Genomic DNA, 22,680 nt, shown 5'->3' on the forward strand with positions numbered 1-22,680 from the left:
GTTGTGATTACAAGGAATGCGTTCACTGCTAGCGGATGTGAATCGATTCACTACGAAGAAACAGTGTTTACATTCTGCCATTAACGATGTGGTAGAGCTTTGCCGCCAACATAAGAAAAAAATTGTTATTTGTATTTGTACAGTTTAATAATAGAAAGATAAGTAAGGTAAAGTTTTTGGTCTTTTCAATGGATAACTGATGATCCATAACTTCATTTTATACTAATTTTACGGTAAATTTTTATCAAGTAGCTTCTTTTGAACAAGGCATCGTTTAACTTGGAGTATTACTTTTACTTTGTCAGTTATGAAATTTAATGAACATAGTTGGTCAAAACTTATATCAAATAGTTTTCATCCGAGTGTCCTAGTAACCACATCAGTAAAAATAATTTAAAAATGTTTTTGCTGCGTGTTTTTATAAATACATTCTAATTTCATTTCCGTAAGTTCCGGTTATGTATTAACCAATCAACTCTTTATTACTAGTTTTTTTAAATCATAATCTTTTCAGCATGTATTGATCCTTCCTCTTATTACGAATAATTTTACTCAATTTGTGTATTACTTTATTGCAAGAAAAAGTCATGCAGTGGGATCAAGTTAATCTTTGTATAAGCTAAGCAAATATTAAAAATAATTAACAAATAATGAAAAGTATAAAAGCATAACATTTTCTGACATTATTTCTTTTGCCCAGTCTTTCTCATTTCATGTAAAATTTAAACTGATGAAATGGATTTGAAAGATGAGCTGAGGTAAATATATGTAGTTTAGAGTATTCTTAGAAGCATGTTTCCTTATTGAATGCCTAAAAAGGTGAAAGTGGTTTCATATATAATTTTTTGGGTACTTTGGAATTATCCTGTCGACCATTTTCGCCAAACCCGATATTATCGCCAAAAGGTAGCGAAAGGATTGACTTATTTTTGCGACCATTGACAGGTCGACGTTATAATCCCGAAGTACTAATTTTTGTGTCGTAATGTAACTAACAAGTATTTGTAACATGTAAGCACTTCATGTAACCAAATTTTGCATTCAGATTGTAATTACTGTGCACCTTAATTATTGAATTGCCAATTATTCTGTACTGGTTTATTGCGAATATCAAAGATTATTTTAAACTATACAAAATTGGTTTCAAGATTTAAAAATTTTTCATTTTTAACTATACTTTTATATTTGAATTTTTCTTATTGCAGCTTTTCTATAGATTTCAATGTTTTCAGTTTGAAAAAAATTCATTCTTGAAATCGATAAATTTTCCTTTTATTTATATATACAATCTTTTTGATGACTCAAATATTTTTTTTATAAATTTATTCATTTCATTGTTTGCTTTATCGTATTTGTTTAATTTTTCAGTATTTATGTATGACTTAATCCATCATTTTACAATTTTTTTTTTTTCCGATCCTCTGTTATGTGTGAAAAATGGATCTCACTTTTCAATTACTTTTTCAAAGTAATTCTCTTACAGTAGAATATTTTAATATGATCACTATTGAATTATGGTATTCCCAGTACTTTGCCATGTATAAAGTCTAAATCACTAATTTATGTAATATTTAAATGCAAAAATGATCTAATTATTTGACATTTTCCATCTTTAAAAATAAACTATAGAAAAGAATTTAAAACCTTTTTTTTTTCTTTGCTAAGATGCTTTTGAAAAAAAAAAAAAAAATTTTTTTTCAACTAATTTTAAATTTTCCCAATTTCCTTCCTCTGCACAGCGACTGCAACATAAGATAATTTTTAAAAAATGAAAGATGACCAACAATAATGTTTTTATTTTATTTAAAATAGTTTATCTCATAGTTAAAATTTATTTATTTGTAATACAAGTTGTTTTCCTTTACCAGAAGTTTTATTTACAAATGAAAAATCTAAATAAAAACACTCAAAATTTTGCACACTTCTAAATAAAACACTTCATTCCCCCCTTTCCAATATTATTATATACTTTGTGACTTAGAGTTTAAGCCTTGTCCTTAAATAAAACATAATTGACTGTAAAGAACAAGACTTAAAAAATGTCATTAATTGCATACTTATTTTAAGATAATTTTGATATATTTATGTAACAAAGATAATTTAATAAGTGAATCTTTTTTTTTTTTTTTTTTTTTTTTTTGTTATTTTGTTCCTGTAACTATACTGAAGTCTAAATTGTTGTTTTTAACATTAAAAAATAAAATATATTCTAAGGCATAATAGGAATTTGGACAGGTTATATGTAATTTTAATGATTTCAACTGACTAAAGAAGTATAAATATATTAATGTGTAATGAAGGATTAAAAATTACAGCACTTTCACAATTAATGAGACACCATGGCATTAAATACTGTACAAATTAGTTTAAATCAAACTCATTCTTAAAAAATCTTATATTTTCCTTTATTATAGGTCAGAATTTGAAAATCACAATGAGTAATCCCAATGCTGATAAAGTTGGTGAAATATTCTTAGCTGGTGGAGCTGCTTTTCACAAGATGTCTGAGCTCATAATGTCTCTTCATGCTGGAGATACAACTCCAGCTAGTGGAAAATGGTCATTGCAAGAAATTCAGATGCTGCAGACATCAGTGAGAACCTTTAATAATGAGCTGAAGAGAATTCATAAATCTATCAAAGAAAATAGTAGTCAAGTAGAATCTCGGGTGAAAGACACAGTGGGTATTATTGGGTTGAAAAAGACATCTACTGGTACTGTTAAAAACATGTCAGATGATAAAATGAGAATTTCTACTGGTATATCACAATCTCCACCTAAATCTCATTTGACATTGAATATGTTGAATGCTGTAGAAGCTGAAGTTGATGTTGAAGGTTTGTCAAATAAACTGGACTATGACAGTGCAGATGCTTCTTGATTTCCTTTGTAATGTTGTACTCATTAACAGAGCTTACATCAATATCCCTTGTCATACATCAGATAGTGGAAAAGAAAATGAACTGAAGAACAATTGTAAATGTCATGAAACATCATTTATAATATATAGTAATTATTTTTAATTTAGCAATTTTCTGAGAAAAATGTTTTTTGTTCTTATCAAATCATGTATTATGTTTCATATTCATATTATAAAATTTTGCCTATATATGTTTTAATTACTAGGCTATATTGTAGCATATATACACTGCTTTTTTAAATTATTAATATATATTCTATTATTACTATAAAATTATTGTAGTTGATGGACATGTAGTTGAAAACTTTTACTTAAAAATGTTAAATTTCTGCGTGTTTTTTTTATAGTGAGAATGGATCTTGAAAATTTGTGAAAAAAAATTTAACTATGCAAAATTTTGTTTTGTGAAACAATGGTTAATAGTCAATTTCAGAAAATAAACTATTAAAATATTGTTTTATAATATACATTATTAAAAAAAAATAATATATTTGAAAAGTTGTTCTGAGCATCACCACTGTTCATTTTAATTGACTTTAATGAATATCAAAAATATTACATAATGTATTGATAAATATGGAAGAATTTTTTTAATGTCTGCTTTAGTATAAAAATCTGAAATTAAATGTATGAAATACCATACATTTAATGATTTTAAAATGGCATATTGTAAATATACTACACAATAAATAAACATACATGTGAGTGTTCTATCATTGTATTTTCAAATGATATAACTTTGCTGTTATTAATGTAAATCGCAATTAAAAAAAATAAATTAGCTGTATTTAGTGACAAGCTGTTCTTTCTCTAGATTAATAACATTAATTTAATCATGATCATATCTTTTTGGATCTATGTAAAAGAAGTAAATATTATTTAAATTATACTTGCAGAATAAATATAGAGCATTATGATTTGTTAGTTATATTTGCATATCAATGAAATTGATCCAGTTGTTGAAGATGAGTTTAGTATCAAAACTTTATTTTACGATATGTATTAAAAAGAATTTGGCAATCAATCATTGATAGTAAAAAAAAGTCTTATGAAATAAAAATTGATGAAATCACTATCATGATTGTGGATTTCCTTGCAAACAATATAGTGAAATAGTTTTTTGGGGAATATTTCTCAAAAATGGAGGATACAAGTTATTATTAATAACATTCATAGGAGTTGAGAGCGTTAATATGAAAAAGCAAGTAAGAGTGCCCTTCTCTCAACTTTCTCATACATATCAACAATATAATGGTTTATTTTTGTTTTTTTTCTTTGAGGATAATACTTCTTATGAATCTGTATGCCTTGAATATACCATCAGCATTTGAAAAGTGCAAGCAACAATATCATGCACATACACTCCAGATTTCCACATGTAGCACTGCATATCACATTTTGTAAAATGAGAAAGAGAATCGAGTATGAATTTTGGATGTCCTCATTTTGATAATGAGGTCCAAATTTTGTTCATGAGATTGTACACAGAATATTACTAATCCAAATCATTGTATTTTTTTAGTTATATAAATGCTATTCTTGTACTTGTTAACATATAAGCCAAATAATAATCATTCCATTGAAAAAATTTGCTTACAAATTTCTTGCATTACCTTAAAGTTTTTAAAAAAAAAAAAAATCAACATGACAACACTTTGACTTCAAAACTTGACTAATAAGAGGTATATGCCAGCTGAAAATTGTTTGGGAACACATATTGAAATTTGAGAGTACTAATAATAACAATGGAGAATGTTCAGTTTAGTCTTTGAAATGAAATGTAATGGTCTTATAAATAGGATGCTTACTGTAATAGATTAATTCAGATAAATTATTTGTTCTTGTAACCCATTAACAGACATCTGACATTGCATTTTAACCCTCTCAACACTGAAAAAAGATCTATTTCTATTAAAGAATTCAGAAGAAAAAAAATGTATTCATAATATAAAATGGAAAAAACCTCATCATGGGTGATTTAAATTATATTTTATTCAGAAAACCCTTTATAAGGATTTTTGAATATTGGCTGTTATATAGGAATTTTTGACAGAAAAATAAAGCAGTTTTTTTTAAAACAATTTATTAAAAACTATAATACAAAAATTTAACAGGTGAAAATTATTAGTATAATTAAACATTGTATAAAATAATTTCACTGGTTATAAGGTAACAGATACATTGCATGTGTCTTAAAAAGAAGACACTAATGAAAATAAAATATTTGGACCTCTCTTTTTAAAAAAAAAATAGATGTTCAGGTACATTTTAAAGAACCTAAAAGATAAATAATAATGAATTATTTTTGCACATAATTGTAAGTTTTTTAAAGATAATAGATATTGTAAAAAATATATAAGTTCATCATTTTTTTTGTCACGATTGTAAACTTAGGAGGAATAACATTTTGAATTAGGAATTTGAATCTGTTTTAATATAAATGCATTTTATTTAAAATGATTAAAAATCTAATAGAAACAACTGAACAGACAATGGAACATAAATATTAGTTTAAGAAAAGCTGTAACATGTCAAATTATTCAATGGCTGATACCGTAGAAATTCAGATTAATATCAGGCTTATACATACAAAGTATTCCCTGGTAAATAAGTAGAATAAAGTATTTATAATTTTATAGAATCATAGGCAACTGAATTTGATTATTCATTTAGATTTGCAATTAAATATAGAATATAGAAAAAGTTCAACATCATCAATTATAATTCATTGTTATCATCTATATTCATTACTTTTTAATAAAATATTTAATTTAATCTAAGAACATTTACTTATAGAAATGTTATTTTTTATTATTACAATTTATTAAATTAATTATTAAATATTAAACAATATTTAATTATTAAATAACATTTTTCCTGGTGACATGTGCCAAAGGTTATTGAAGAAAAATGTTATATTAATAATTTTTAATTAAAAATCAAATCAGTATTTTGAAAAAATTATTTTTAGTTAATACTCTCCATTAAAAAAAAAAAGTACAAGCCAAATTTGATACTAGAACATATGAAAAATTTCTGCATCATGCATTAACAAATAACATTTAGCCTATAAGCCTATAGCATTTAACCTATAAGCATTATGATGCTAAAAAGTTTGCTGATAAAGCTTCATTAATATTCATAAGATAGTCTCTGTTAATGCATGCACTAATTAGTTTCTGAATTAAGATATGCATTTGAATAATTTTAAGTGATACTTACATTAACAACAAAAAGGATTTCATTTAACAAATTTTTTTATTTCATTCAGCGCAACTTCACTTTCATGTAATCCAGTTACAAATTCTGAATTTTGCGGCTCCAACAGGACAGCTGTCCTGAGATCTTTCACAGCAGATTCAAATAAGCCTTCAGATAAATAAGATATGAATTAAAACATAATTATAAAAATTTTAATACACAATGCATTAATTACACAATATTCTTTAATTCTGAAAATAATATTCTATGGAATTTTAACATGCAATTTATTAATAGCATCTTACATATCAGTAGAAAAATGACAAACTCAAATAATATTAATTCTTTTAGTTGAATGGAAAATAAATGTAGATTGAAAATTAATACCTCTGATGTATTCATTAAATTAAAGGAACAAATTCATTGAATATAGCTAGGATAAAAATGTATATTATCTTAAAAATTTTTTCTTTGTTAAAACATTTTTGTTTGTTTTCTTTATTCTAATAAATCTTTGTTAAAACTTATAATAAAATCAAACATCATCTGAAAAAGGATTATATACCATAAATCTTACAATAATGATACGTACACATTTGTTTAAATATAATAATTAAACATATTTTCTAAAAAAAGCAACAAGAAAGGTAATTCTTTTATTATTATTATTCATAATAATAATAAATAATTGTTTATAATTAGAATGATAAGATTTAATATATACATTTCTAAGAAAGTTCAACGTTAATTATATATTTCTTTATATGTGTCTTAATAGTGCATCTAGGAGATCGACAGAGATATCTTCTAGATTATTAATAGCTTTAAAAAGACTCAAAATTTTCTTAAATTTTAAAAGAAAAATTATTTATAATAATATTCTATTAAAAATAAGATTTTGTTATCAGAATTTAATTTTAAAACAAATATGAGGATAATAAAATAAATAAAAACTGTTAACCAGCAGAAAAAACTTACCAAGACGGTAATTGATAACTCCATGATTGTAATAAGCTGGTGCAAAAGAAGGGTTTAATGTCATGGATTTTCTATACAATTCTTGTGCTTTATTAAATTCAACCTTTTTGTACAGAATAAATCCTAAGTTATTATATATTTTCGACAGCCACAATTTCCTACAATAAACAAATGCTAGATTAATGTTTGATGGCCAAGCATATTATTCCGATGAAATAAATGTTTAAACTTCTATAAATATAATTATTTTTAAAAAAATCCTCTGGTAATTGGAAACCACTATACAGCATTAAATAATTCAATCCTCATATCAAATATTTGAAAATTATAGTTGACATAAGCAAAATCAAAATTAATTCTACATCATAACAATTAAAATTTATAGAAATAAAGTTTATCAAACTGAATCAACAAGTTAATTCATATTCACAATTATCACTGTATAATAAGTTATGTATTCAATAAGGATAGGTAAAAAAAATACAAATAGTATAAGAAAATATGAATAATAAGTTTATACGTAAATAATAAGAGTGAGCAAGTATCAAGATAAAGATAAAAAACTGATTTTAAAATAATAGTCTAAGAAATAAAATTACGACATAAAAACTGAAAATTATATTAATTAAAAGATAATAATATGTAATACAAGTATTAATTAAAAAAATTATAAACAATATAAAATAGCTTTTTTTAGGATTCTAGATCTTCAACATTTAAACTATACCATCTTTCAAAATAAAATTAATTTTAACAGTATTCACCTTTCATGTGCAGTCTTCATTTTTTCTATGTCAATAATGATCTCGTTAAATATCTTCTCTGCTTCATCATATTTTCTCACATCCATCAACTTTTGTCCACTTTCAAATTTAACCAAAATATCCTTCATTTCTCAAAATATATAGGCAGTAGTTGTCTATCAGCCTTGAATTTTCAGTTTTGCAGAAACTGGAAAAATAGAAACCACTAGCTCTTATACCTTTATATTTAAAAAAGGAAGTATTTGATGATGTCCCAAAACATTTTAAGAAATTAAAAAAAAAAAAAAAAAACCTAAAATTTATGCATCTAACATTTTAATTTCATTATCTTTTAAAAAATAACTGGAACATTCTCAAGTAATATAAAATAAGGGTGAAAATGCCTTTTTCTTTTTCGACTTTTAATCAACTGCTTGCTCAACGAATTCAAAGATATTCTTTATGGATTTCTTCATTTAACTTTTATTCAAGATTTTCTCAACTTGATTTTTATTCGCTTAAAAGTATCACATATTTTCCGAATCTTATTCTGGCGTGGAACCAAATAAGAATTAATTTTCTAAGAAATATGGAAAATATTTAGCTTTAATAGTATCATTTACAACGAAATTTTCAATTAACAATTTCCATTTTTCGATATTTGTTTCACCTTCGATTTTTAGTAGTTTTGTATCCAATATCATGTCATAAAGAAAAACAAACGTGCAAAGATAGTAATTTTTTTTTTATTTCGTTTTCATTAATCTTGTCCAACAATTTTCAAGAATTAAAATCCCAAAATACTTATTTTATATCTTTAAATACGATTTCAGTACAAAATTGTAAGCATGTTTTAAAATTAAATTTTTGCTTACATGTGCACTTCAAACAGATATTTCATTTACTTGGTTTGCTATTCAAAATTTTAAAAAACAGAAGTTTTACAATATTTGTTTAACATTAAAATAATTTTGTCAAAAAATCATTTAATTCTTTTCTTTCAGCATACAAGGTCAAGAGGAAAATAATAATGTATGAAAGCTTAGTCCTTGTGGAAAAATAAAATAATTCTGTAATTGTATGCACATGCATATACAGCAGGGTAGAGTTAACCGGAGGACGTATTGGAGGATCAAGCTAGGTTCTAATTAGTGCCTGTAGACGGCGCCAGCAGTCTAAGCCATCTATAGGCGCTAACAAGAACTATCCCAATTGCAGGATTAGCTATAATAGGGGTTATAAGATTTGGCAAATAAGCGCATTTGTGGCGAATTATGCCAATCTTTTTTATTTCCTATTACGCGATTTTGTTTTTTATTTTATTCCGCCAAAACTTGGAATCGTCAAACTGTTTCGTTTCTTTTACTCTTTCTGAAACTTTACTCGTTTCTTTTACACTCTTTCAGAAATTCATCTGATATTTTTTTTTAAATTGATTTTAATGTAAATAAATTCTTTATTATTATTAAAATGTATTTATTTATTAAGAATTTTTTTAAGTCATTTGTTAAAAATTATCATTTATTAAATAACTTATTGAAAATATAAATGTATTTATTTATTATTTTTTATTTATTTTATTATTGTATAATTATTTTTCATTTGAAAGAAAACATCTCCAACAGTCGAAAATAATAGAAATATTTTCATGCGAAATTTGAATAAATAAATGCTTTTATGTTATTGCGATTCGAAATAACATTTGACTGCAAGGACTCTCCATATAATATATATATATATATATAAATCTTTTACTATATGCAAATTTTTTTTCTAATAAAAGAGAACGTGCGTGTGTGTACGCAGAGAAGAATAAATATGTTTTGGAGGGTAGGAAAGTGTAATGTTTGGTAGAGCAATTTTTTAATTTTTATTATTTAAAAACAGCGAAAAAGTTTGAAGTTTTTCTGCAATAACTTTCAAAAATATTTCCAAATTAAAATAAAGATTTTAATTCATCTTTAAAATAAAAGTATATTTAGATATATATCTTTTTAAGTATAAAATCTTATGATATTCTTTATTTTAACAAATTTTTAAATTTCGATTTTCAGCAATATCGTAAATGAAAGACAAATCATTTTCATTTTTCAATCAAAGCTGAACGATTTTTCTTTGTTAAAAAATATGAGATAAAATTATTCATACTTTTAATATAATAAAATTTAAAGGGTGGCATGCTATCAATAAATTGCATCTTTCGAGGCAGGTTGTTGGACTTAGAGCTTCCAAATTTGGCTGGCAATTAGTTATTTCTTAGATAGCAATATTAAGAAATCTTGTTTCAAAAATTAAATTAAAATTTTAATAAAAAATTAACAAAATTCCAACATTTTCTTTATAACTTCGAAATATATCACTGACCAAAAACATTTTAAATTTTAAAAAAATTAGATTTTCAGTTATCTTTTTTTTTTTTTTTTTTTTTTTTTTTTTTTTTTTTTTTTTTTTTTTAAATCCATTCAATATTTTTCTTCTTTGATCTTAGTATTTTTCAAAATACTTTTAAACATATTTTTCAAAAATATTTTTCATTGGTTTAGTAAACTATACTTCTACATGAGCACATTGCAGTGATATTCAATACAATTTTATGCGCATATTATTGTCATTTTAATTTTTTTAAAGATAATATAAAACTAAACAATTAAAATCTAAAATCTTGGCTTTCTATAATATTTTGTATGAAGATTCAAATCTACTTTATTATTTTCATTTCGATTATTTATTTTATTTCATTTATTTTAGGTTAACATAAAATTAGAAATTAGGTATAACTGGAGCATCATTTTTTCCCCTAATAAATTACAGTTGATTTTTTTATTTGACCAGCTTTTTATTGCTTTTTTCTATCATTTAATAAAAAGCAATTTTAAAAATTAACTTTCTATTAGTTTTAATATATTTACTTCTTAGCTCAATCATTAAATAAGTCTTCTATCAACTGCAAGATAATTCTTTTCGAAGGTTATGTTAATTATTTATATATTATGGTTTGCTTAAACAGTAATTCTCATAAAAAACTAAGAATTAAAGAAGAATTAAACTAAAATTAAGTATTAAAAAAATAATTCTCAAAAAAATTCTCATAAACAGTATTTTTTATAATTTACAACTATATATAACTTGTTATTTTTTTTTGCAATTCATACATTAATTTAACAAAAATTAAATTTATTGCAAATACTTTAATTGACATAATTAAAGTAATACTAAATGTATGATGGACAGACCAACTGGTCACCGAAAGCAGCTGGTACATCCCTAATTATTTCGATTTCGTTTCCAAAGTATACATCTAACAATAATCATCCTTATAATGTAAATGTGTTTTCAATGTGAAACAAAACAGTCTACTTATATCATTGGGTCTACTTATACCATTACTTATATCATTTATTAAATAGTTAGCTAACATTAGAGCTCATGTTTCTTCTTCGGCTCTAGCCATGTCATACATGGAATACCTGTTTAGTTATGCACCGACTCCTCTTAAAATCCAAAATTAATTTATTGACTAATTCTCTATTTAGCATTTATGTTCAGCTACCGGGTATGCGCCTATATTGTTATATTAATGTTGAATGTGTAGCATGGACCTTTAATTGTTCTATAAATTTTTACATATCTTTTCTAATCAACTACTATTCTTTGAATAATCTACATTTATTCTCTGAAAATGTTATGAACTTGTTTGTAGATTATTTGATGAAAATAAGCTGGAATGTATAAACCCCTTCAAACCCATTATGGGATTTATGATATTTGTTTTTATCAAGTAAATTCTTCCAATCAGACTTCAAATCTTAAGAAATAAAAAATTCAATTAAATTTGCATCAAAAACTATTGTTATGACTTTTTCAAACGCTATCAATAGAAGGATATTGGAAAACCCATCAGGAAAAATGATAGAAAAAAAAAAAAAAAAACCATGAAGGAGCCCGAAGTGGAGCAGTTCTCTTAGTTTTCGGAAAGAGGATATCCTACAATGGCAAATTTTCAGGCACTGTGTTTTAATTTTGTTCAATTAAATCCTATTACTCCTTCCAATGATTAATACATTAATCTTATCCGGTATCAATGACATCATGTAATTGATCTTGACCACTTGTTATCTGCTAGGAGAGAACAGATTAAGGAAAAAAATGTCTTTGACGACAGATCAAAAAGATCCTTATATTTTCTATAGACTGCTTATATTCTCTTTTCAAATTTATCACAGAAATTATAAAAAAAATAAATATTAAGGTGATTCGAACCTTTAATTCGAAATATCGTAGTATAATAGTATTTTAGGTTTCATTTTAATCTATCTTTATATTATTCTTTTCCCTTAATTACAACAGCTATAAAGTAAATAAAAATGGTGTTTAATATCGACAATATCAAACACATTCTTGAGTATAAGACCAAGAATTAAGCAGGATCGGTCTTTAGTCGATTGCTTCCAATTGGGCGACGTTCATAAGGTCTCTTTCTTATTTCGTCATACAGGGTTAATTTTTCTTCCCCCTTGCCATGGACCTTAACAAACATAAAAGAATCCTAGTAGTCTTTTTAAGAAGGGTATTGTATGTTCATAACATAAAATTTACAGCTAGTTTGTCTATTTAGTAGGGGAAAAAGGGCGGGGGCACGAGAAGGGTATTGGGACCAGACATTTCCGTACGAGTCAAACGTCCAATAAATCATTCTTAGCCCATTGAAAAAAGGGGCTAGGGAGTGATTAGTCTTTGCTAAAAACACATAAGCCTGCTGGCAAGAATGTTTAGTGAGAAAAAGTATTGGTATTTTAACTAAATTTTGATACTTAAACATAAGGAAAAAGCTTCTGACTGTCTGTACATGTGCTGACTTTACAAACCAGCCTTTTTGACATGTATCAATCAAATTTGGCAAATATTTAGTTTGGTGGGTAAAAATGTGCTTTTCAGAGTGATTAAAAATTTTTTTAATTAATTAAAAATTAATCGAAATATTGGTCTTTATTCAGGATAACTTTTTAAAAGTTTACAGTAGAAAAATAGTTTTTATAGCATTATAAAATTTATATATATATATATATATATATATATATATATATATATCCTTTTAATGATACCAAATTTGTTTATCATACAATTTTTCTTACAATATTTAATAAATTTTTTGAAATATATTTTAAACGTATTTTGCAACAATATATATTTCACTGTTGAAAAAAAAAGCTCAAAGCCGTTTTCAATGTTACTACTAATTTTGTATCAGCTTTTTTTTTTTCTGTTTCTATCATTGTTACCAGTTTTTTGTCTATCATTGTTTCTATCTTTTTTTAGAATTTACAATTTAGAAGAATTCGGAAAGTTAAAACTCTTCAGCAACGAAAATTAACTTCTTGTCCACTTAACATGCTATTTACTAATGGATCTGTGGCGAAACTTTTCATGAGCAGAAAATAAAAATTTCAAGGCATTTCTTCTTTAAAAAATAATTAGCATTTTATGCATTGATTTCTGGTTCATTATAAAAGTGGTGTTTTCTATAAAATTTGAATAAAGGAATTTTTAAATAAAAGCCTTTTAACTAGGAAATGTGAATTTATGAAATTATTATTCTGATATGATATTATTATTCTGCACTGACTTTATTCAAAAACAAGATATTTGTTCTTAACTCGAATTTTCTTGTAATCCTGAAGGGTTATTTTTAAGAATTTTATTTTAACTTTTGTGAGCTCAAATGCTCACAAAAATAAATATTTTTTTTTTTTTAATTTTTAAAACTTTTTTTCATTATAGTAGTTATGGATATTCTATCAACATTTTTCTTTATTAATCACCATTTTAACAAGACGCATTTATCCATATGTCATTAATGGGAACATTTGGAATAATATAGTTTTTTTCCGTGAAATAATTTGCAGAAGGGGAAAAAATCCCATTCCGATTTCTTTTTTGAATGAAAATATGATAGTTGAATGCTTTGTGAGGAAATTGAAGAATGCATTTGGAAATAAAATAAAATAAAAAATTTTTTTAAAAAAAACCATGAAAATTTTGAATTTCTGGCTTGTGATAACAGATAAGACGCATTTCAAATTTATATATTCATCTACGGATTCTCTTGACAGTTTCAGTTTCTTTAGCATTTGTAGAAAGAAAGTTTTCCAACTTGAAATTAATTACGATCATTAAATCATTAATTATAAAACAAACTTACGATCATTAATTCAGCAAGGACGCTTAAATTGTTGGGCAGTTATATCGATTGGATGTGAAATCAGCTGGATTTCGGATTTATATAAAAAGTTCGCAAAAGGAAATAAAAACAAGAAAATTTGCTCCCTAATAATAAACGACAATAATGATCTATTAATTTTCAATTATTCCTAAAAATTATTTATTAGTCCTAAAAATTATTTATTTCTGACAATGTTCTTGCATTTCAATTTTCTTTTTGTACCAAATAAAGAATTTTCATAAATCTTTGTTAAGTCACTGAAATAAATAGTATAGTGACCTATTTACTTATTACAAATAGTATACAAATTTTTGTCCATTTGTTGGCTAGCTTATGTGCATTCATGAATTAAAAATTAAAGGATATGTTTTAAAGTATATATAAATTTACGAGTATGTTTGGTTTATTAATCCGTGTGAAAAACACGTTTTAATCATTTTCTATTTAGCGTTAATTTCTATTTGTGATTTCCATTCTATTGCTGAGTTATATCTATAGCAACATTTTATTTAATACTAATCACCGACCAACTGGCTAGCCAAAGTTAATGGCCGCTAAAATTTTCAATTAAATACTTTACGTAACTGGGTCTTAATAGCTTCTTTAGCAAATTATTTATAAGCTTCAAATTTTGATAGATAGTCTATAATAAATATTATATTAGAAGACTTCTATGATTCTATTCATTTTACTATGCATTTCCCTTATTTTCTGCCAACACCACTAACCATCGTGGATGCACTTTGATATTTTTAATCTTTTAACAATACAATCTAATTTCTAACCTAGGGCAAAACAAAAATTGGCATTTTTCTTCATATTAAAAATATTTTAAATGTAAATTTTTCAGATTTTTTTTTTTTTTTTTTTTTTTTTTTTTTTTTGCAGAATTAGATAATTATATTGCTTACTTTCCTGAGATCAGCTTTGCCAGTCATAATTTTTTTAAAGGACAGAATAATAATTCGCACAGTAAAACGAAAACTGAACATTTTTTCGCAAATTTAATAATGACTTTGGCGTTCATCAAGAATTCTTATGCTTTTGTATAATTATTCTTGATACGCTTAATATTTGCTCAGAATTCTTAAGATTTGTGCTGGAAAATGTGCCTAAAATATTTTTAGAAAATTGATTAAATATGAAAAAAATATTTATACTGCAAAAAATTACAATCATTGAAAAAAAAATTTCTGAATATATAAAAATAACATTTATACTGTAATATTTTCGAAAGTTATCGAGGGGAAAAAGCATCAAGAACTTGCTTAATTTTTAATTAATTAAAATTCTAAATGAAATTTTAAAAAATTGCTCCGAAGTGCACATTTTATCCGTCCAACATAGTAAGTGTGTACTAAGTTTGGTTGCTATATGTCTTACGGTTTGATTAATAGAGCGTCAACACCCAGATATACAAACGCGCAAACACATATTCATCTTTATTATTAGTAGAGATCACTCTACTAATAATGCGCTTTATTATTAGTAGATAATGCATTTCATGTTTGTAAAGATGAAGTTTTGTTATAGAATTTTTATTCACCCTCTCAAGTGACACAGTTCAAAATTGCACTACACGTTTGTATTCTCTATGACTATACATAATTTTGCTAGAAATTAACTTGTCAATTTACTTAATTTTTAATTTCACATGAGTAGTGTCATCCGGTACTGAATATGAGAAAAAAAACCAATTTATTTTTAAATTACATATAATCTGCACTAATTATAAAGATAAATTTGTGTGTGTTTGTATTGGTACTGTACAGGGAAAATCGTTTGATCTATAACAACCAAATTTTGCACATATATTCAGTACGGAAATTTGAAATTTCGGTGGGATTTTTTGAATTTTCAGTTAATTAAAATTTGTGAAATTTTGGTGTTTCTGCAATAATTTCTGAAAATATTATAGCAGAAAAACAATTTGTACAGCATCTTAAAATTCAAAACATTATCTTTTTAATGATGAAAATTTTTTTGCCATATATTTTTTTTATTATTTTTTTTAAAGTTTTTAAGTTTATTTTACAACATTGTATTTTATTACTGAAGAGAAACTGAAACCATTTACATTGTTGCTCCTAATACCTCATCTTAGCCTTTTCCCACTGATATGACCAAGATATGAAGGTTTGGTTTATTTTCCCATGTTGAGTTGACTTAAATATGAGGCATGCTTTTAATAATTTTTCTATGTATATTTTGTTATATTATATAAAAAAAATTTTCGCCCTTTTGTGACCAAAACTGAGTGAATTATGACAATTTGAATGTCACTGTTTTATAAAAACGCGGAACTCCATTGACTGCCTCGAAGATACAAAATCAGTGCCCTGAGTTTCTCCAAGATTGATCAATCTAAAATAATTACATTTTTTATTGTCCTAAAATAAGGATCTTCAAGGCTTTATAACTCGGTCAGATTTGCCGCAAAGATGGAAACGTTAGGATGGTCAAGATTATTTTACTGAATAGGATTCCTAGGTCTGAAGGATCGTATAAAATTTAGACTTCATAATCGTTTACAGAAGTACTTTTTTAATTGAAATAAAATAAAATATTACGTCATTTAGATCTTTTAGAAAGCAAAATTAAAAATAAAATTTTATGACGAGGCCAAAGAAAATATTATTGAATTATATTTTTATTTAATTCATAAAATATGTAAATATTCTGTAATACAAATTAGATATTAATTCTGAACTCATATATTTTTTAAAGACGTGTTTGGTTTTTAAAAAATGTATTTATTGAAGTTTTATCAATTCCGGCTTCAATTTCAAGTTTACATTTTACGGGAGCTCATAGAAAATTAGAGAAAGGCATCGAAGAACGAACAGAATAAGGAAAGGCTTCTATAATAGTATCGGTGATATGTTTATAAAAATTTGAAGCTTAAAAACATTTTGCTTGAGAATCTATTAAGAGAGCAAGTTACATAAAATATTTAATTGAAAAGCAAATGTTAATTCTAGACAAACCAGCTAGTTGCCAAAGGGGAATAGTAACAATAATTAAAAAAAATTTAAAAAAATCAATTAAATTTTTTTAAAATCTACTTTTAATTCACTAATTAGAATATCTTTTAAAAAGTGGGGTTTTTTTTACAAAAGTTATTTTATATAACTGGTAAAAATTGTCTAGAAATAAGTATTATAGAAAATAGTTTCAGATTGGGCCTCGCGTTTTCTAAGACCAACCCTGTAACAAAGGTACTAGAAAGTATTATTATAAAATATTCTTTAAAATATTTTCAAATATTTAATTAAAATATGAAAAGAAGTTACACAGAAATAAAATTGATATCACTGAATAATTAACATTTTGAATTTTAAAATGGCATAAGAATGACTTCTATGCAACAATACGCTCCGAAGTTATTGAGACGAAGGGTTAAAACGTCAATAAATTTTTAAAGAAAAAAACCTATTTGCAATTTTAAAAACTTTTCTTAGTGAACATTTATTATTCAAATTACGAACCAACTTTCGGTCGAACGGTCTAGCCTTCAGAAATCTCGAATATGTTTTTGCCTTATAAATGTTCTAACTTAATTCAGAGACAACATCCAATCTATAAATTTAATCATGTTAAAATTTTTGTAAATAATGCAACATCCTTTTCAGAAAAATTAGACATGTCAACCGAATGAAAAATCGAGCCCAATAAAAAAAAAATAATAAAAGAATAAATAAAAATCGATATTTTAACTTGAATTTATTTTTGCAAACGATTGCCTTTATTTGAGAAGCTACTTTTAAGCGATTTCTTTCTTTGATGAATACAATACCAAACAAGAAAGGGGAAAATATAAAACTCATGCTATAAAAATTTTTTGGTTAAAAATCTTCATCATTAAGCAGATTAATAAAAAAAATAAAAATTTTGCTATATGCTGTCTTCCAAATAGCTCTTCTCTGTCCTTTTTAATGAATATTAAATCAACAGAATAACGTTAGAGTAAGATGCTGATACCCTTTCGTAATTTCATTCTTACTGAAGAATAATATAATTATTAATGTGTTTATCTATATGTTAACATGAGTTACAAGACAGACTGCCTCCCCAAAGCTTAACATTTAGCAAACGTGATTTAGAGGATAAAAATGTGTACTTTTAGGCAATTTATCAAAATTTACAACTATAATTTTAATTAATCTCTCTCTCTCTCTATATATATATATATTTATTTATACATACTATATATTGAAATAAAACTTATTCGACATGGTTGTATAAAAAATGGTTTTGTCCATTATTGCTATCAAAGCATTAACTATATTAAAATGCAGCTCAAAACAGCGAACTCAAAAACTGACTAAAATACACCGATAAAAAAGTATTAAATAAGAAATAAATCGTAATAATAATTCCAATATTCTTTATCAAGTGTTTGTAATATTTATATGCTACAAGGGAAAAATAGATTCAGTTTAATCAACTTTACTTAAAAATCATCCGTTCAAAATGGATATTCACAGACCAATGCGAATGTCAAATACTTTGTTATATCATTTGTGTAAACAAATAACTGTCTGTTTAATTATTCCTTAATTTGTCTTTTTTTTAATTCAATAAAAATTTATTCATTTGCCTTTATAAAATGAAGGCATTTGTTTGAAGGAAATTAGATCATGAGTTCACTGAATTTTCCCATCTCCAGGCATGGGTTAAAGTGTAATTATCAAGTTTCGCGTGGGAAAAATGTTGATCATCCCATAAAAAAGAATCATTATCCATCAATCACTCGCATTATAAGAATGAGAAATATGCATTCCCTACAGCTTTTCTAACTGTTTACCAAGTTTTCTCTAAAAGGTAATTAAATTCTGTTAATCCTACAACTTTAGCACATATGATACTAGATAAGAGCGCATCTGCTTACCACCACCCGGTGGTTTTGTTGCCGTAAGCAAATTGGGGTAGCCTTTCAAAAGCAGCAGAGATAGATAAGTAGATGGAAGTGGAAAAATCAATTACAGAACTGTCATAAGTATCTATTTTTCTTTCTTTATGCTCATAAAAGCATCGGTTACTGCGCTATCTAAGAAATACTTTTCTGCAAATAAGCTTTCTTTGAGAAACTACATTTAAGCAATTTTATTTTGGATGATTAAAATGCTAAAGAAAAAAATATCAAAATAATGTTTATTAAAATTAATTGATAAAAAAAAACCCTTCATTTTTAAATAGAATAGTAGATGAATAAAAATTTTACAAGATGCTGCATTCCGGTGGATATCAAATCAAAGAATGACATTAGGTCAATATACAGATATGCAATTGTAATTTCAATCTTACTGAAGAAATATATAGTTGTTCATATATTTATCTATACTTTAACATGAGTTATAAGACAGACTGCCGACTCCAGAAACTGAAAATCTATCAAACATGCTTTAAAAGATGAAAGTGTGTGCTTTGATGCAATGCATCAAAATTTCCAGTTATAATTTTAACTAAACAAAATGTTGATGTTTTCCTCTTATAATTCCCAAAATATATTATTGTACAAAAATGATACTAACACCATTTTCCAAACTTAATATCAAAATCCTTTTATTGATATCAATTTCATTATCATACAATTATCTTTTTAATATAAATAAACTAAAAAAATATTTTAGAATGTATTTCTACAATAATTTTTATTATTGTAATAAAATTCATTTCATTCCCAAGACTATCAAAATTTAACTAATCAAGTAAAGATGAATTTATTCTTTTGTCATTAATTTAAACTTGTTTTTTCTGTCACTCAACATTACGCGTTTGTTTGTATGCAATATAGTGATTACAAAAAAAAAAAAAAAAAAGCAGTATGACAGCAATAATATTATTTGATAACAATAATCATTGAAAAAAAATGGAATATTATGTTTGCAGTAGTAGCTGAAAAATCTACAAACGAGGTAAACAATTCCTTATGACATCTTGAAACAACACAATTTCTCGTATCCTTCAAGATATTTTATTTGTTCAATAAAAATGCTTAGGTAAATGAACACAGCCATATTCGAAATTTTGTTAAAATACCATTTTATCATTCAGATTTAGTATTTAAAACTTCAAAAAATACATTTGGAAATTATGAAATTTTCTTCTGAAGCATTAACCAAGGTTTCTTTTATTCGCAAAATAATTATTTTTCTTCAAAAGTAAAATTTTCTTTTAGTGCGAGTTGATTAGTGATGGCATTCAGGTATCTAATTTTAAGGATAAATATCCACAATGGTTATTTATTTTTCAATTAATAGTATTCATATAAAAAAAACTGTATGATCTTATATGCTACTGTTATAAAGAGGCAGAAAAAGTATAAAGATAAAAGAGAGAAAGGGAGGGAAGCATATAATTTTTTTTATTTCATAATTTTTTTAAAAAATTAATAAAAAAACAAAGAATAACACATCATACATTTAACATACTTAATTTAAGTTATTTTTAGTTACAATGAATAATAATGAGGTAGACGATTTTTTAAAAAGTAATTTTAACTAAATAAAAAAAGAAAGATTTTTTTTTTTATTTATTTAAAATGATATTGGAAACAAAAGTGAAAGATACTGTTTACAGTTTTTTTCCTTCCAATTTTCAGGCTGTGGTTTAAGCATTAATAAGAATCATGTTTTAGAGGTAGAATTTGAATTTTGAGAGGAGTTGTATAGATTATCAGCTTCGATACAATATCTTGAGAATATATTATTCATATATTCCAATTGTAAATGATTGTGCTTTCTCTTTGTTCATTAAGTTTTTTCCTGTCAAGTTCTCTTTAGAAGTTCCCAATTATATGATACATATCCAAGTTCAACTGCTCTTTCATATGCTAAAAGATTTATTTTTTCTTCTTTTGTGAATACAATGGCCCAGGAAGTTCTTTCAGTTGCATTTAAAATGTACAAAACTACTTTGATTTTTAAAATACTGGTTTCATACAAACTCCTTCATCAAAACAATGATCAGAACATATTTTGTGATCCTTCTGATATTATTCATTCTCTGTCCATCCTTTTTTCTGTAATGAATAAAATCTGTCTTCAGTTGATTGCCATCTATTTTCTTTTATTGATCCAATTGATATATGTAAACCACTCATACAGTTTTAACCTACTTGCGTTAGTAGTTTAAAATTTTTACTGAAGGTGAATTGAATCAATACTAAATTATTTTTGGAAATTAGCCTTTCTTTACGTTTTTGTAATGGGGACAATGGAAGTTGATTTAAAGTCTCCAAGTGACTAAAGTCATATTCTCCAAGTTATTAAATTCCTATTGAACAAATGAATTTGCAGATAATTTGATTCAGTTAATATAATTATTTTTATTATTGATTCTAAATTGTAAATAATTTTTTTCAATTTAACATAAACAGTGTTAAAATTCATTATTCCATTGTAATTATTCATTACTTTAAAACAAAAAAGATTATTTTCCAATTTTTTTTTCCTAAAACATTTTTTTTCTATATCCTCATAGAAATTGTCTTTTTTAATAATTTAGTCAAAACCTTAATTGTAAAAGATAAAGTAGGTATATAAACTATATAAGTTTTATAGGTTTTAAGAATTTTCATCATCCTTTATAATTTTTTTTTACACAATATCTCAGAACTATTCATCACTTGGTATTTATCCACTCATTTGAATCAGTTAAAACAATATTAGTATAACATTTTTTAAGGTGGAGTAAATGTTTATTTTGTTAATGGTTTGGTTAACTAATATACATTTGTATATTAAAATAATGAATGCTTGTGAAGCAAATCATTTTTATTTCATGAATTATTATTGAAAATCAAAATAAGAAGAAATTAAGTTTCAAAAAACTAAGAAAAAAAAAATTTCTTGAGAAAATGTAAGTGTTGAATAAAATATGACTTAAATATTATGCAAAAATTAACAAATGATATTTTACAATTTAATTGAAAATTCTATTGACTAATTTAGAATACACTAATATTTTTATATTAAATTAAAAAATAATTTTTATTTTTTGAAATTAAAAATTACATTCCAAATTTTCTTTAAAAGTTTTAACTTCTGTACATTATTATAAAAATAGAAAATTCAACATTTAGAACAAATTTATCCACGATATTAGAATTTTTAATACAAATTTTCTTTTAAAATATTATTACACCAATCGTATAATTAGAAATAATTGATTCTATTACCTTTTCAAATTTAGTTTGGCTACTTTCAATCAAAATTCTGATTTTTAGCATTAAAAGAAGAATTAAATTGCTGTATGCATAAATAAGTATATTAAGCATTTATGAAAAAAAATTAATAAATTAGAATAAAGAATATATGTATTGAAAAAGTACTTTTTAAAATCATGTAATATTAATCAGCTTATGCATATAATTTTTAATTCAATATAAATCTTATTTTAACAAAACAAAAATTAGTTTTTATTAAATAGAAAATATTGAATATTTAGATGATTCCTTTGAGGATTTTTGGTTATCATACTTTCTTAACAGAGAATAAGCCATATTTTATCAAAAACTTAGCTAAAATTATATATATATATATCTTTACAATGCATATTTTTAAAAGTATGAATTATTCAATTTGAAAACAAATTTTAAAGAGTTCATCATGCAC

General features: G+C 24.7%; 2 protein-coding genes across 3 annotated transcripts; one reads left to right on the forward strand and one right to left on the reverse strand.

The window, feature by feature from the left end:
• Positions 1-37: 37 nt before the first annotated feature.
• Positions 38-3,483, forward strand: LOC129972241 (chromatin complexes subunit BAP18-like). 2 transcript variants are annotated; one of them, XM_056086297.1, is made up of 2 exons: positions 38-167; positions 2,415-3,475. In XM_056086297.1, exon 2 carries the CDS (start codon positions 2,435-2,437, stop codon positions 2,879-2,881), a length of 447 nt encoding a protein of 148 aa, XP_055942272.1. In that variant the 5' UTR covers positions 38-167; positions 2,415-2,434; the 3' UTR covers positions 2,882-3,475. The 2 variants fall into 2 exon arrangements, with proteins under 2 accessions (XP_055942272.1, XP_055942273.1); XM_056086298.1 differs by having other exon boundaries at positions 74-162; positions 2,415-3,483.
• A 1,557-nt stretch (positions 3,484-5,040) lies between these two features.
• On the reverse strand, positions 5,041-8,950 carry LOC129972412 (tetratricopeptide repeat protein 32-like). The gene is made up of 5 exons (XM_056086547.1): positions 8,718-8,950; positions 7,864-8,050; positions 7,100-7,257; positions 6,143-6,289; positions 5,041-5,197 (listed from the first exon to the last, which is right to left on the reverse strand). The coding sequence occupies exons 2-4, from the start codon at positions 7,989-7,991 to the stop codon at positions 6,162-6,164; spliced, it is 414 nt and encodes a 137-aa protein (XP_055942522.1). The 5' UTR covers positions 7,992-8,050; positions 8,718-8,950; the 3' UTR covers positions 5,041-5,197; positions 6,143-6,161.
• Positions 8,951-22,680: the final 13,730 nt, after the last annotated feature.

The sequence above is a fragment of the Argiope bruennichi genome, chromosome 6 (genome assembly GCF_947563725.1).
Source record: "Argiope bruennichi chromosome 6, qqArgBrue1.1, whole genome shotgun sequence".
Lineage (NCBI taxonomy): Eukaryota > Metazoa > Arthropoda > Arachnida > Araneae > Araneidae > Argiope > Argiope bruennichi.

Coding starts and splice junctions, on each gene's coding strand:
- LOC129972241 (XM_056086297.1), top strand. CDS start 2,435: ATGAGTAATCCCAATGCTGATAAAGTTGGTGAAATATTCTTAGCTGGT.
- LOC129972412 (XM_056086547.1), bottom strand. CDS start 7,991: ATGAAGGATATTTTGGTTAAATTTGAAAGTGGACAAAAGTTGATGGAT. Junction 7,258..7,863: donor ATGAAGACTGCACATGAAAG/GTGAATACTGTT, acceptor TGTTTATTGTAG/GAAATTGTGGCTGTCGAAAA. Junction 6,290..7,099: donor AGTTATCAATTACCGTCTTG/GTAAGTTTTTTC, acceptor ATTTATCTGAAG/GCTTATTTGAATCTGCTGTG.